At 42.3% G+C, this 16,279-nt stretch overlaps 2 protein-coding genes across 2 annotated transcripts; both read right to left on the bottom strand.

Annotated features, from left to right (window-relative positions):
* Positions 1-369: 369 nt before the first annotated feature.
* LOC136427319 (ZP domain-containing protein-like) lies at positions 370-6,130 on the bottom strand. Its single transcript, XM_066416131.1, has 7 exons — positions 5,969-6,130; positions 5,005-5,180; positions 4,280-4,389; positions 3,124-3,426; positions 2,359-2,521; positions 1,309-1,414; positions 370-624 (listed from the first exon to the last, which is right to left on the bottom strand). Exons 2-7 carry the CDS (start codon positions 5,143-5,145, stop codon positions 464-466), a joined length of 984 nt encoding a protein of 327 aa, XP_066272228.1. The 5' UTR covers positions 5,146-5,180; positions 5,969-6,130; the 3' UTR covers positions 370-463.
* Positions 5,533-14,591, bottom strand: LOC136426626 (uncharacterized). The gene is made up of 14 exons (XM_066415304.1): positions 14,487-14,591; positions 13,920-14,164; positions 13,386-13,538; positions 13,042-13,180; positions 12,447-12,597; positions 11,412-11,550; positions 10,405-10,566; positions 9,841-9,881; positions 8,912-9,046; positions 8,266-8,388; positions 7,752-7,877; positions 7,030-7,152; positions 5,969-6,094; positions 5,533-5,543 (listed from the first exon to the last, which is right to left on the bottom strand). The coding sequence occupies exons 1-14, from the start codon at positions 14,502-14,504 to the stop codon at positions 5,533-5,535; spliced, it is 1,692 nt and encodes a 563-aa protein (XP_066271401.1). The 5' UTR covers positions 14,505-14,591.
* Between the last annotated feature and the right edge of the window lie 1,688 nt (positions 14,592-16,279).

Raw genomic sequence — 16,279 nt, 5'->3', positions numbered from 1 at the left:
TTCTATTGCCACTACATGGTGAAATCAACATGGACGAAAACAACTTATGATATTGAGGAAAAGAATCAACACAAATTGAACGGTTAGCAAAACATATCTGGACATCTAGATTTCATGATACATCACATTGAATTGTCATTCTGTCTAGTCTGAGAAACAAATAATTTGATTTAGATTTAACTGTAAAGGGTTAACGTTTTACCAACTTTATCAACTTCTATGGATCGAAAGTCTAGACCTGTCTGGCATATTCTGAAAGGACCAGAAGCGTCTAAAATTCTTGGATTCTGATCTTTTCCAGTTTCCCAAGTTTTCCTTGTGTCAATTTCTACCAGTCATCGATCGATAACAAACAAGCAAATAAACAAGGAAACAAACAAACAAACAAGCAGCAAAAAGGCTGGGCATACTTAGAGTATGCCTAGGGTCATGAACAATTCCTGTTGTTTTGCAATTTGATGTTTCAGTCGTCACAGTCAGTCTGGACCGGATGGTACCCAGAAAGCTTCTTCTTGGAGCGCCTCACTTTGACAGCCACCAGAACTGCAGCCAGTGCGATCACTGTGACAAGCGACCCGACGCTGACCACTGCAGCCAGTGTACTGAATGAGCTGATCTTGCTCTCTATCAAAAGAAAACAGGAAGGAAAGAAAGACATGTAAGACGTTTGAAACAAACGTAAAGAACAGCCGATTTGGTCCTCAATTAATGTATTTACCACAAATTGTTGAAGATAGACCAGTTACTACATTCTAGGTCTTGCATAGCATATTGCAAGTAAATGCACAAATGTAGTCCCATGATAACATCACTATTTCAGCATCCCGTTACAAGATAGATGTGAGCGGGAACAGTGAACCAGTAAAGAAGAATATTTTACTATTTTAGTATTAAAATACTACAGCAACACACAGTGATACTTTCGCACTAACGCCACATCTAACGTTACATTCCGGAAGTTCTAGAAAAAACTATGATAAATCATATACGTCTTAAGCCCCCCTCTCATTGGATCCGCGGCACGCTGGCGTCGTCGCTGCGTCCTAAACTTGATTTGTGTTACCCTTAACGTTATAAAGGGAATATCATTAAAAACGTACAAGAATGACCAAAAAGACAACAAAACACACACAGCTTAAAATTAACAAGATTCGTTTTTGTCGTTGAGTGCTTTGTCAATTCGATCGGCCACAACGACGCCGCCAGCGTGCCGCGGGTCCAGTGAAAGGGGGGCTTTACGAAGACAAAACGAATGGTGTAATCAATATTTTGTACTGTGAACCACGACCAAAACGATAAATTCCTTACCGCTCTCACTAGTCTCAGCACCGTCCAGAATGATAGGTCCCTGGTAGATGGTGTGCCTTCCAGTCATGTCGGATAGCTCCCTCTTGCGGCGAACGCCAGTACAACCCTGCGTTTAGGAGGAGGAGGCAGTATTGTTACCGTTACTAATACACATCAAGACAAATGTGGAAATTTGCAGCGTTCGTTCGCTCAGACCATTGTAGTGCCAAGTGGCAAGTTTGCTTACTTTTTCAGTAGCAGAGTATATTTTTACAGGAGGGGTTGCTAGCACTTCACCTTTAACGCGCTCAAGGCACCTCCTCGAAAGCGAGACCTCCATTTTGTGACCCTTCCGAAAGATGGGAGCAGCCTCAACCGAGATGCCAATAATTCACAGGGATTAATCGGGGTCCAAGTTACAAACAAAATGGACCTGTGAGGCTGCTACCAGTTGAGCATATGGACATCCCCAAAATTGCAACAGTGAAATTTTTGTTACCATGCACACTGCATTTTGAAAATGCTATACACTCAAGTATACTGGGAAAGGACGTAAAATGGGGTCCCGTGTTCGAGCAGGTGCATTGAACACGTTAAAGGTAAGGGTTAGCACCCAGGGTTCCCTGTAGAAATATACCCTGCTACAGAAACTGCAAGGAAACTTTCTGCCCAGTGTGCCACCAGGAACTACAAGGGTCTAAAAACATCAACAACATCACTGAACAGAGACGGTGGGCCCTATAAGCTTCCTGGCACTTTGACCAATTAATGACGTCACGTATCCGTAAAATCACGTGTCAGTAAAGTCACGTTTCCGCACATCTCGCGAGATCGCGCTTGGCAGTGATTGGTCATTATTGATCCTGAAGAAGAAGACGACAGTGGTCCTTGAAAATTTGATCCGTGTATACCTTTGTGTTTGAAGAAAGTTTAGCTTCGTGATATGATTGCTACCAACACAGATGAGCTTCCATCAACAACTGATGGGGTACCACGTGGGCACGTGACCCATTACATAATAACATTACGTCATAACATTAGCATATGTGACGTAGTTCAAGTAGTCCTGACCTGCGCACAACGTGACCCCGTGTCCGCGGCGTCACACACCTCCACCTCGCAGTGGATGTACACTGTCCGAAGTTCCCGGATGAAGCGGAAAGCCTCGAACCCGAACTGCTGAGTGGCCAGGTTGTAGCTGCTGTAGAACTGCAGGGTGTCATCGACGGCACACCTTTTTGTGGGAAAACGAATGATACAAATTATTAACGAACGGTCATATACAGAGAAACATATGTGCCGCTTACATCTCGTTTTTTTCAACTGTAGTTCTTACTCCTAAACAGATGATTATCTGGATGATGCAATAATGATACTTCCTAATCATACGTTGTCTCCATCAAGCAAGTTTTCATCTTATGTAGACATGATCATAAAGGATAGTCTTTCATTAATCTATTGGTTTTACCCGATATGAATAATTTATGCAGCGACTTCATATTTCTTCTGTGGCTATACTGGGAGGGGAATATTCTGCATTTTCTCGAAAATGTTGCCTTTTCTAGTTTATCTATTGGTTTTGCTGTTCAGCACGCAGAGACAGGGCTGCCTAAATCGCGTGTGGCTGTTAGAAAGGGGTAACACATTAGCCATGCTGGCAAAGACAAGGACAATACAAATGGAATTGGAAATGGACATAAGATAACAATCAATAGCAATGTTCTAAATACATTAAGACATACTTGGGCTACAATACTATCTACGTTGTTGAAGAAAATGCAGCAGCATATTGAAAAGATGAATAGTAAACAATTGAATGCTACAACACCAACGTACCCATTGTCGATGAGAGCGTACTGCAATGCATCGTCCTTGTTGGGCGACATGGTAGCCTTGCAGTTCAGAGCAAGTATGGACAGACGCTGGTTGTGACCTTCGACATGAAGCTGGAAGTACAGGTTGTCCCTGAGGCTCTTGTGGACGGGATACTCGGGCGTTGTGTACGGCTGGAGGTAGTGTTGTGAGTGGAACATGTCCAGACGGATGGACAGGGTCCCGAAGCCGACCTCGGTGAACTCTAGCCCGCCAGGGATCGGCATGAACTGTGCAGCCACGTCCTCATCGCGCTTATACTTGCACCTGAAAGATGTTTGATACGTTAGTTTGATGATGTTTGTATCAAAACTGCCTAGGATGATCACTGAGGGGACCGAGCAAATCTGGTCTTTGTGGACAGGTTGTCACTTGCTTGTGTCACTGCCACATTGGCCAGGTGGTCCTTATGTAAAGTTGGTCATTTGTACAGGTTTGACTGTGTGTACATTAGTTTGATAATGTTTAGAATGTCTGAAAATGTTTCTTCGTGGTCATAATTGCACCTGAGAAATGTTTTATACGATCGTCATGACGGTCTGTACAACGCCTTCATTTGGCCTGAACATCACACCACAGGACCTCTCCTTGGTGCTGAACTGATTATCTTTAACAACTATTGGATGTGCGTTCGTTAAAAGGTGGGATTTAAATTGTATGAATTTGCGGCAAGGTACATAAGATGTAAGATAGAACCGTTTTTGGCTCCAAATAGCTTTCTTCTTAGAAAGCGTATTTTAGTCTTAGAATACGTTTCTGGCGTATCTTAGAGTGTCTGCACACCAAATATAAATGAAAACATAAAAGTTGTGCATCTTGAAAAGTAATGCGACTTAGGATAGCGATGGTCAGTTAAATGCCAAAAGGCTACGAGGGTTTTCCGTAGGTTTTCGTAATACGTGTAAAATAAATAAACAAATAAACAAACAAACAAACAAACACACAAACACACAAACGAGTAAATTAAAAGTAGTGTGCCTGTGGGAATAACTATATAGAAGGTAAGAGACCACCACCTCATGCCAGTTTAACTGCGCATACAATTAGTGTCACTGATTGTATGTGCAGTTAAACTAGCATGAAGCAGTGGTTTCTTAATTGTTTCCCTCCAGATACGTACTTGGAGTAGATGATGATGTCATCGTCTCGGGTGATGATGCCCGTTGCATTGTGGATGTTGATGAGGCTGATCAAGTTAGAGAAGATGACGTAGGTCGAGTCGAAGGTTACCTAATGAGAAATGACATTGCAAGTTTGAAGGCCAATCTCAAATATTTTCTCGATGCAATTTCTATTTGAAATCATATTAACAGTGTGTCCTACAAAATATATATATATATCTTTCTAAATGATCAAAACCATTCCATTTTGGCATCACCCGTTTTCGGTTGTTTTCGGTTGTTTTCTGCATTTAGTGAGACCCCTAATTTTGCAATTTTGATACGTTCACTGGTAAGGCAAATGTATAGCTTTTTGAAGCCGTAGGGGCAGTGGGTTATTTATCCACTTTGTCCAGGGCCTGGTATTGAAAGACATCCCTCTCCTTTCACAGACTTTTACCTCCCCAGCCAAATTCAGGTACCCATTTTACGCCTGAAGCGACGGAAGCCGTGTTAAGTGCCTTTCCCAAGGATATGTCTGAATGCCTGAAGACGTGTCCATTCGATGCCACTCAACGTTCACAGAGGAATCTCAAAACCTCACCAGCACCACCCTCATTAAATCACGACCCTTATCGCTCCACGTTACATCGCTCGCGAAAGGGGCCCTGATAATAACCGCCACCAGACATGGTTCTGGCGACGTGGGTGAGGGTGACCAGCACTAAAACGACCTAATGCTCACCGTTGTGCCGCACTGGTACAGGCCGGTCCGCAGCAGGTGGTGGGTGCCGTTGAAGGCGGCCCGGCAGGTCGAGTCCGGCGCCCAGTGGAGGTCGTTGGTGTCGACCAGCATGAGTTCCTCCTCCGGCAGAGCCAGCTCCATGTCCTCATTGGTGCAGATTGTGGCCGCTCCAACGACTGGGACGCAATGGTTTTCATTATTTTATGGATAATGTTGCATTCTGCTACTCTCCAAGCAGAGGTAAGGTCTGGGGCTATTTTCGACGTATTTTCGCGGTATTTTGTACGTGTTTCTTATTCTACTTATGCGGATTTTGTTGCGCCTTCCTCCCCTTACGCAACAAAAACCGCACAAGTTGAAAGACGTATAGAATACCGCGAAAATACGTCGAAAATTTGTATTGTCTTGCATATGCTACATTAGATTCCAATTATAAAATCAAGGGCAACACAGATTCAATTTTGGTAGATGAACAGTCGCTCGGCCTTCTGGTGGAAAGGGGGTCTTGGGTGAAGTTTTAGAATTGATCTATTGGATCCCTGTATGTAAACCATGGGAAATCAAACAACAGTTTTATCCATTATTGTATGGAAGAAAAAAAGGAAGACAGTGTGTTTAACTCACATGACTGTATGCTTTAGTGTCGATACCTCGTGTGGACCTTTTTGTTGGAAACTTTGGAAGTGAATAACTCAAGCAGGGGTTGATGGATTTTCTTTGTTTTGGGAGTGTAGCTTAGATGATGATTAGCGTCATGAAATGCATATTATGAACTGATCGACATAATTAGTTGGGATTTCTTGAGTGTAGTTTTGAAATTGAATATTGGAGCCTTTGATTTCAACTTCAGAAAATCAAGTGAGATCCCTCTACCTGGTAGAAATGATTAATGAGATTATAGTAATCATCAGTAATTATGGTCACTGAAGAATGGCAACCCTTTTTTCATCAGTGTATCACTTACGTGTACATCCTCTTCCATCCTCGGCTAGTACAAGAAGGCTGTTGGAGCATGCGCACTGATGGCCTCCTACCGTGTTGATGCAGGTGTCTTCACATTTCCCGTTATCAACAGAGCACTCGTCAAAGTCTGTAAGGTGTGTGTGAAAAAACAAGGCATGTCACATGCAGGATACCTGTCAGAGATGTTTGGTCCATGATACAGATGTAATAACCGATGGAAGGTTTTTTTCCTAGTATTTCTGCGCAGTGCTAAAGCCGGCGTCACAATTCATGCGAGCGTCGGCCGAATTTGTAGATCGCCCGTAGCTCGCCGAATGTCAAAATCGCCCGAGCGTCGACCGTATTTTCCAATGAAAATCTTGAGTGACATCCATCGAACACTAAAACTACAAATCCCCATGAGATGGTACCATCTCTTGGACATGGACGAAGTCAGAATCGACTTACCTGGTAAAAGGCCAATATTTGGATCAACTTTGATTTCTAAAAATCGCCCGAAGCCCGCGTAATCGACAGGACGTCGGCCGTACTTCGGCCGAAAATGCACATTTGAACCTCGCCAACACGTCGGCCGAGCTGAATTTCTTATTTGTGACGGGGGCTTAAGGACGTGTTTCACGTATTATTGGTGATAGCTCTATTGTGCAATGTTTGCACATACCGTTTACATGTACATGTGTAATATTTAACACAATACACCGACTCTATACCATGAACGGACCAATTTGCTGAAGGAACTCACCAAACTGTGTGCATGGAAGAAATGGGCTCTTCAGACAGTGAAGACCTCCTCATCCAAATACTTGAAAGTATTGCAATCACATTTTAGAAATGTGCCCCATTTACACTGTTGTATAAGGTGCTAACGATTTTGCCTGTTGATAATCGGAACTCTCGTGTAGCCTTTTCGTTGGTTTGTTTCAGTTTTATTTGGCCCATCTCAGTGGCATAGCACTGCTATTCAGTGGGGCCCTGGAAAATTGGCGGGGCCCTAGCTTTCCATTGGCGGGGCCTGAAAACATTACGGTTCGGGTGGAGGAATGTAGTCATAGACGCTCTCACCTGAACAGACGGCACCATCCCAAGCGTGTCCGGGGTCACACTTACAAGTGTAGGAGCCCGGAGTGTTGGTGCAGCTTGCGTTGGTGGGACACATGTGACCACCCTCAGCACACTCGTTAACATCTAAAATTCGAGGAAAAAGTTAACACCACACTTATCGAAAAGAGTAGGGGTCCTTCCCGGTGTGAGTGGATCAAACCTTTCAGTCTGAAAAGGTGATAGTCACTTGTTATGTGTGAATCCTTCAACAAATGTGGCAAACCTCATGAACTATGAAAGATGCATAGCGCGTTTGCAATGAGTGGGCTAGCAACCCTTCCTTGTACAAATTTACCCTGCTACAGAAACAGTTACGAAACTTGCTGCTCAAAGTGCTACTAGGAACTACAAGGGTCTGAACGAACAGCGCGATTCAGTGAAGCTTATGTTGTACCCTGTTAGACTATTATCCATAAAATGATATGTCATAGCTTGTAGCTTGTAGCTATGGATGAGCAAAGAACAGATGTATTAAAGAATACAAAATGCACGTTGTGCAGTTCTAGTAATAACAGGTCCAAATGCTCTTGGAAAATGGAAACCAAAATAATAGACAACGAAACATGTGTAAATTGTTTAGATGTACGTTAGAATCCACACAAAACAAGGAACGCTTCCTACATCGCAGCTACACGAATAAGAAAATGTTAAGAAAAGAACGAGCTGAAAGGATGAAGTCTCACCTGTGCAAATTTCGCCATCTCCCACAAACCCCACGTTACAGATGCAGTCATGTGATCCCGGAAGGTCTATGCAGTGCGCATGCTCGTGGCATCCATGAGTCTCATTGGCACATTCGTCTATGTCGACTGAATAGTACATGTCATAAGTATGTCTGTTCTTCACATGTCTGATGCCACCAATTGCTACGTTTGGAGCCCATAAGTTCATAATGAAAATGTATCTTAAAACCGTAACCAATTCGTTATGTTATGTAGAATAGAATTGTTTGAAATACGGTCTGTTCTTTGCCATCAGAACTGGTCACTGTTGCAATGTACAAGTCACAATTGTTGTACATACTCAGATTCGCGTCACACACCTAACACTCAGCTATAAGGTTAAAGAATTGCGTAACTAGCAAACTTGTTCAATGATAAACGATAATAATGCAAAAATTTCTTATTTCTGATTCCTGAAAAATCCTTAGTTTCTAATTCTTCGCACAGTTTTGAATGCTGTGCTGTCTAAACTTACCTCTGCATGTAGTTCCATCCCCAACATATCCCAGGTCACACTCGCAGATGTACGAGCCGTGCGTGTTGATGCAGGCGGCGTTGGCATGACACAGGCCCGGGTCCCGTGCACACTCGTCAACGTCTTAGAAAGGGTACAAAGGAAGATTTTTTTATAAACATTTGAAATTTGAAATCAATACGTAAAAGGTAAATATCTAAATTCCTTTAATAGTAGGCTCTACAATTCGTGCTTTTTCTGGGCTTATAATGACTTTTTGTTCTGGTGGCATGTCAATTCTATTTGTACTAAAATTCTTTCCTACGGAGACAGCCCACAAGAAACGGAGTATAAATAGAACTGATGTGCCCTCATAAGAAAAGCACATTATAAGTCCCAAAAAAGCCCTAACCGTAGAGTCTGCTTAGGAGGCAAGTATATGTTAATCCAGGATAAGTTACTACAGTATATTTTACAGAAAGGCGCCACAGACGGGTCCAAATCAACGTGAGGGAAAAGTTTGAGAAAAAAGAAGGTATCTAAGATACAAAGTTGGCATGATTCAATTGTCATAGAAAGCAGTGCACACCGGAATATCTATACATATACATATACATATACATATACATATACATATACATAGACATAGACATAGACATAGACCTACCATCACATTCTTTGTTGTCTTCCAGACTTAGAATCATCCCCCCTGGACAGGCACAATGGTATGAGCCAACCGTGTTGACGCATGCGTGTGAGCAGTTACCGTTGTTCACCAAACACTCGTCCACATCATGGGTACCTGCAAACAGCAAATATAGGGTTAATGCCGACCTGTCCTGAGGCGAAAACGGTGTCATAAGGTATGGTTGGTTCCTACAGCCACCGAATAAATCACCGAGTGAGCGAAGCGAACTAGGTTGTTTACACAGTAAACACCGACGAAAAGCGGGTCATTAATGTTATTATAGTATAGTATAGTATCGTATAGACATTAGCATATACATAAAACTGACACATGAGTGAGTCCTGTATAACAATAACGTATAACGTTGAAGTTAAATCTTTCGATCTATAACACCTTGAAACATTTGTCAAGTTACAAATCAAGTTGAAAGTAACAAGCCCATTTTTACTACATTTGACCGCCTTGTTAGATTTATGTGGAAAGCCCTAAAGTGGTGAATGCATTGAGTAATAATGACCAGTGGTTATGGCAAAACGGAGCCTTTTCGTCATTTGACTATATGATAGTACGATATCAACACCGATACTTTGTATCATAAGTGTGAGAAGTCATCATCATAACATCAATGAAAATATTTCATCATCAGATGCATAATGCTAGAATGAATTTGATGTTTTAGGAGCCGGAAAGCATAGATTGCGTTCGACGCTGATAGCTTTTCGTTCCATTTTATTCCAATTCGTTCCATTTCATTCCATTTCGCACTTCCTGTGGACCCTTTTATTGAACACATTTCCACTACATTTTATCGATCATCTAATCTTAAGGGGCCGGTATGTTCTTTTCAATACGATCTTTATTGTGATTGAGTGAAAGTGGGTCATCGAGGAAAAGTGGATTTCTCTTACCTATGTACACAAGTGTCATGCACCGTTGGTCGGAGTTCTCCCTATATATTGAAGTGAAAGAAATATAACTTTCAGCCATACGCATTCTCGACTGTGAGTCATTGATTTAAATACACTGGAGACGACAATATAGAGAACGACTGTTGATTTAAATACACTGTCAGTAGAGTGGCAGAAAGTAAGCGGGAGGATAGTGTTACCGCAAAGGTCAGACTTGCATCAGTGACAGGAAGTATAGCTCAGAGGTGGTATGACAGACATTCCGGGGCATGGGGTCAATGGAAGAGGCTACTAATTCACGGAGAGGTATTGCTGTTGGTCTGTCTGTTTAATTTGTCTGTGCTTTCGCACATATTTATTTTCCATTTGCTAGTCATGTTCATCATACAGTGACAGGAAGTAATGTTTGCACACATGTAATTTTGATAAAAACATTATTTGCATAAATGGACTGCAACTATACAAGACATACGAGAAACTCTAAACATTTAACGGAGGTGCGAGATCTTCGAACTGTTGTTGGATTGAGCGAGCTCGAGGGACCACGAAAAAAAATGTTCTTACATGTTACTGTCCTGAGCCCTGAAGCAGAAGATGTGCTGCCCGAGCTGCGCAAGCGTCGGTGACCACGTGACGTTGACGTAAGCACGGTGAGGCATGACGGGATCGGTGACGAGGTCAGACTTGATCATCCCACGTGGAGACACTGTTGAGATCTCCACAATACTGTAAGAAGAGTTAGTAATACCTTGTATCAACTATTACATTTGAAATCCATCACATCATGCGTCATATTCATTGTATCAATTTAAAAGTATTTTTCAATGATATCCAAGATAGCACAGAAAAGTTCATATTCCTTATGCAATTAGATAAGTTATGTCTTACATGTACAAGCTCCATCTATCCTTACATTTACAAGGAGCGCGAGCGATGAGAAGTTGAACCTACAAATACTAGTATACACTAGTCATTGTAGATGTAGTAATATACCACATTCTTATATCACTGTATAACGTTGCGAATCTTATGCTTTATCACTATAATCTGTATTAAGCTTGTAAGGCCATGGACGTGAAACGAAGGTCTTTCATTAATTCATTTTTGGCAGATTAGAAGATTGGTCAGTCTCTTTCAGTGTGGACAATATAGATATAACATCTGACTGATTTGACAAATGCCTTGCCTACACGCATTTTATCAATCGTTACTGGTTTCTTAGCTGTTGACTGAACATGTCGAAAATCACAATGGCTTTCAAGAATAATTGACTTCTTTTTACATGTTATAACAAGAGCTATCCAACACCCAAAAATAAACCATAGCATGTCTAGAACACAAGATATCAAAACCGGAAGTTCCGCTGTGGTACCGTTGAAAGCCGCCAGGCACAGGGGCCCAAAATCTAACCATTTTCAGTTTTTGTCACAACCTACCAACACACCAAATATTAAACCAATCCATCCAGTCGTTCTTGAGTTATAATGATGACAGACGAACAAACTGACAGACACACGCTGCCTAAAATACAACCTTCTTGACGAAGGTAATGAAAATCATAATGTCCCTACCTGGCTCCCGGACTGGCTGCCTCGGCCTCTAGCACGGCGTGGTACGTGCCTCCCGCCGGTATGACCACCCTGTCCCCGGCCTCGGGCGTCCGTCCGATCAGCTGGGGCTTCAGGCTACACGGGGTGTTGGATGTGTAAGCTGGATGGTGTTGAATGATTAGTAAGACAGTTAGACAACTCCCCTTTAAAACTCTGATAGATCTGTTTGTAGATTATAGCCCAGTGCCATGCAAGTAGCTCAGCCTCCACCAAAGTAACTACAGACTCAAACACAGCTTCTTTGTTCTCGGGTCCCGAACGCTGAGCACCACGCCTGTCCGGTCCCTCTACTATATTTAAACCTTTATAGATAAAATCAGTGAAAAGAGTATTTGTGTCTAAATCTGCGTCTCCACGACAAGGCCAAGAACATAACATCGTGTCAGAAGTGGGATATTTCGGACACATAGATTGACTGAACAAATGAACAGGAAAAAAATAGAAATGGCACATAAAAGCCACAGCAGTTTCCGTGTTTGAGTTGAACACCGTTGTCAAATATCGTGTCTGTACTCACTGCACGAAATGGCCTCGGATCCTGACGTATCCTGAGTTGATCCGGAACCTAAGATCCGGAAGAATCCGAACGGATCCGAGCACCGTATATTTCTCGGCAGGCTAATGGGCATCCAAATATTGGGACTCAAGGTACCACTTGCATATTTGAGTTGTGTAAGTAACTTGTGTAAGTGGTACCTTGAGTCCCAATATTTGGATGCGCATTAGCCTGCCGAGAAATATACGGCCCCGGATCCGTTCGGATTCTTCCGGATCTTAGGTTCCGGATCACGTTAGGATAAGTCAGGATCCGAGGCCATTTCGTGCAGTGTGTACTCAGGGTACTGTGTCTTGTGTGCCGCTGCACTACCCGTCTGGGTATTGGTTTCTTTGCCTTTCGATTCTGTGGTGAAATCACAATGGTTGTCTGTCATCAGAAAAGCTGTAATATCAACAACAATATTAGCAACAACCCAACCCAACGAAACAGATACATACCGTCGACTAGGAACTGCACGGGAACCCGGCTGAGTCCTGACCCCGCCGTTCTGGGCTCTCCTGGTGGATAGTCTTCTAGGGTCAGCGCCATGGCGTACCATCCCGGGGTCAGTTCACCGTTTGTGGAGTTGTAGGAAATCTCACAGGTGTCCTAGGGAAGCAACAAGGGATATCAAAATCTTTAAAAAGTTCGAGCGTCAATAAAGAAATGACGGATTCTTCTATCCGGTTCGATGGGCTCTTTATTAGAGAATATTACACCTGGACAAATGTCTAACTGAACACAATTTAGTTTTAAATAGTTTTAAAATTGATCTGAAATTTCGCAATCGTTTTGCAAAAAATGTTTATGTTGTTTCCGACAGAGCGGGAAAAATAAAAGACATCTCGACTAGCAAAATCTTCAATAGCCTAACAAGCTTCCTCTTTCCTAAGTAATTGGTGATATCTTCGAATTAATTCTCATTTTTTGGAATAAAAGTGTCCAACTACACTGACATTATTGTGACGTCGGCATCCACAGAGAGAAGGCCAACAAACTATTCATAGACATATCCCATCTACTTGTGTCTAAGTCTTTAACACATCTTATTACCTCATTCAGTTGTGAGAATGGCAGCGGATCACAGGCTTCCCCGCACTCGTCAAACACCGAGGCGAAATAACACTTCACTGCATCACCGTCAGAATCCTCGGTCGGAATCCGGATCACATTATCACAGCTGCTCTGGATCCTGTATGGTCAGATCGGGAAAGACTTTCAGAGACAATTTTCGAAGGGATTTGAATTACAGATAAAAACTACGCAAAAACACAATCTGTGGCTGTGCACGATATACTTCATAGACTTGTAGTTCTCGACATTGATGTAGTTGCTTGGTTCTGTAGCTAAATATATGTTCATACAATAGAAGCTTGTTGAACGCTATCTGTCTTTACCTGTATATCGCTGAGCTGGCGGTGATAGGAGATGAGTTGGGCCTCCCGGTATCAGCTCTCACGCCCATGTCAAACGTGGTTTTGACTTGCCAGTCGGGAGAGTGGGTCCCGTTGCCCGGGCGCAGGACGGTGATCCAGCAGCAGCCATCAAAGCTATTGCGAGATAGGTATCATCAATGGTTTGACACTACAACTCCTTCACTTCATTGTCTGGAAATGTACTGAATTGAGAGCACCACTAAGAAAGAATGGGCACTATTCCTACGGTTTCTTCTGTGGGAATTCCCTTTTTGTCAAGCGAAAGATACTTAACGTTACACATAGTCTGCGCAAGGTTTTAGACTTAAATAATTTGTATTCAACACTTAAAACGGTTTTGCTGAAATTTCAAATGAACTCCAATTTCCAATTCCAATAACGGTAAAAACTCTCCCCTCGACAGTGGGCTAAGGGTGTTCTAAGCGAAGATGTATATCAGGAACCGGCGTTTTGTTAGAAGTCAAACAGACAAAACTATAACGTAACAAACATCACCTAATGGTGTAGGTGCCGTTTGTCGTCGCTACATTGCGCAGGTTGACAGTTAAGGTGTTGACGCCCTGTTGCCAGTCCTCCTGTTCACTGAAGTCGGTGCAGTAGAAGCTGGCTGGCATTCCCCCATTGGGAGTGCTCCAGGCCCCTTCTCCGCTCTTCAGTTCGTTGTTGTCTATCGCATCCTGGTCGCACTCCTCCGAGTTCTGACTCGATCGCCTCCAGCCCATACGGTAGTTACAGTGAACCTAATATAAGATTTAAGAACGCGTTTGTTTTTACCGAGTAGCTGAGCGAGGAAGCTCTTCTACAGTTACAGTCGCCAAAAACTACCGGTTACATGACGTTAAAGTTACAATGAGCCTGTACCAATCTGTTGATATTTTGATGTTTTCCTCTTAGTTGAATGAAGGAAGGAAAGATAAGAGCCAGAGATAAACGAAGCAATGCCGCTTTCCAGTTTATCTTTTTGCTAGGGCATATAGATCATTAAGTATTAGTCAAATCAATCTTACTTTCTGGCGATGTACTCTCGTGAATTTTCGCTACTCTTTTGTAAAAGATTCTTACCAGGTCCACGTCGTTCATATCGGGTGTACAAGATATGGTCGCTCCTCTGAAGTGCGACGCTTCCACGGACGCAGCAGCAAGGACGACGGCGAAGACCACAACGCTGTGTCCCAGCATGATGAATTCCTTCTAAAAAGAAGAAGAATAACAGTCAACGTGGTGATTGCATGGCCAGTGGATTTGTGGCTCTTAACTGCCATTTTCACTTGTAAATAGATGTTTGATCAGTCCTGTTTTATGTTATATAATTGTGAATTGATTACTCATTAAGTTTATCTTAAGTTATCCTTTTGTATCCTGATTTGTCATGCATGTAATGTAAGGTAAGGGATCCCTTGGAAATCAGTTACATTGTTAACTGAAGGGACCACCATAAAGATCAGTAAATGACAAACAGCAAAGAAGAAAATAACAATATACACACCAACACACGTAAGATACCAGATATGGGCCGAATATGCCGTCGATGCGATGGAATTTGCTTATAGGAAGTTGAAAGTTTATCACATAGCAACGATGTAAATTGTTAAGAGAAGACATACTACGCCATTCACAATGTACAATCATTTACGACAATAGAAAAGATGACGTCTATTTGATGATCATTATTTGCCCACGGTCTTGCATGCCGGTATCACTGTGCACCGCATTAGATTGTGGCATTGAACTAGAATGATTTCTATTGTTGGAAAATGAAAGGGGCACATTCTTTCAAATGGTCCACTGTCACAGGTGTATTTACTGACACGAATCACGATATGATTCACTAACGCAGTCAACCAATGAGAGAGCGCCTTCCAAGTTAACCGCGAATTTATCAAACTCGAGCTGATTGGTTAAAAAGTCAATTCAAACACGGTATGAATGCTAAAGATACGAATTGTTAACTAATGACGTACATATACGTACGGGGCTGTTTGTAAAGTTGGGCGTCAACTTAAAGTTGATCTTTAGTTTTCATTGACATATTGTCAAAAATGAACCCAAAAGGCGCTTTTAAAAGTTGCATCACCCCCTATCTTGTTTCACTCAGGCAAACACTTTCAACTCAAACTGACTTTTGACATTATGCTGAGTCAACAGCTGTTCTAGACCTGTAAAGCTAACTTTGAATGGTGGAAGCAATTAGCGGACGTTTGCATTCAATGACGTTGAAGTCTACAACAATTACACGGAAGAACTGCGTCAAGCAAGTTGACAAACAGTCTTACAATAGCCGTTGCCAGGCCACTGCTTTTGAAGAAACGCAGGTGACCTACTTGAAGGGAAAAAAGCCAACACCTAGAAACGTTACTTTGACACCGTAGTACTTGTAAAATACCAATTTTTTAATGTGTGAAGACTATGAAAATCATAGTTTGATATGATAAAAAAGTTAAAAGATACAGACGAGCTTGAATTAATTTAAATGTTCTTCAAAATGTGTGTCAAAATACCTGCAAGGCAATATCGACCATGTAATACTTAGAGTAGAAAAACCAGTCCACAATTTTGAAAGCACGCCGACTAGCAACAGATACGTTCATAGTTGTCACGGAACAAATAAACTCGCAACCGACAAGCTGAGCTGCAAGAAGAACCGAATAACGAACACGCAAAAAATTATATCAGCAAGAAATCGTGCCACCTAGCCGACCAACAGTCCCTGACGACCATCCAACCAAACAAGCAAGTAGACACATTCTAACAAAGGCGACTGGCGGAACGTCATGGTTAGATAAATAAAGTTGCAATTGACATTGAAACGCAATCACAGTATTTTGTGGTCCACACAAGCCTATACTCTCGTGCAG

Source organism: Branchiostoma lanceolatum, chromosome 2 (genome assembly GCF_035083965.1).
Source record: "Branchiostoma lanceolatum isolate klBraLanc5 chromosome 2, klBraLanc5.hap2, whole genome shotgun sequence".
Taxonomy (NCBI): domain Eukaryota; kingdom Metazoa; phylum Chordata; class Leptocardii; order Amphioxiformes; family Branchiostomatidae; genus Branchiostoma; species Branchiostoma lanceolatum.
Note: the sequence above shows the minus strand (reverse complement) of the source record. Positions and strands in the feature narration are given on the sequence as shown.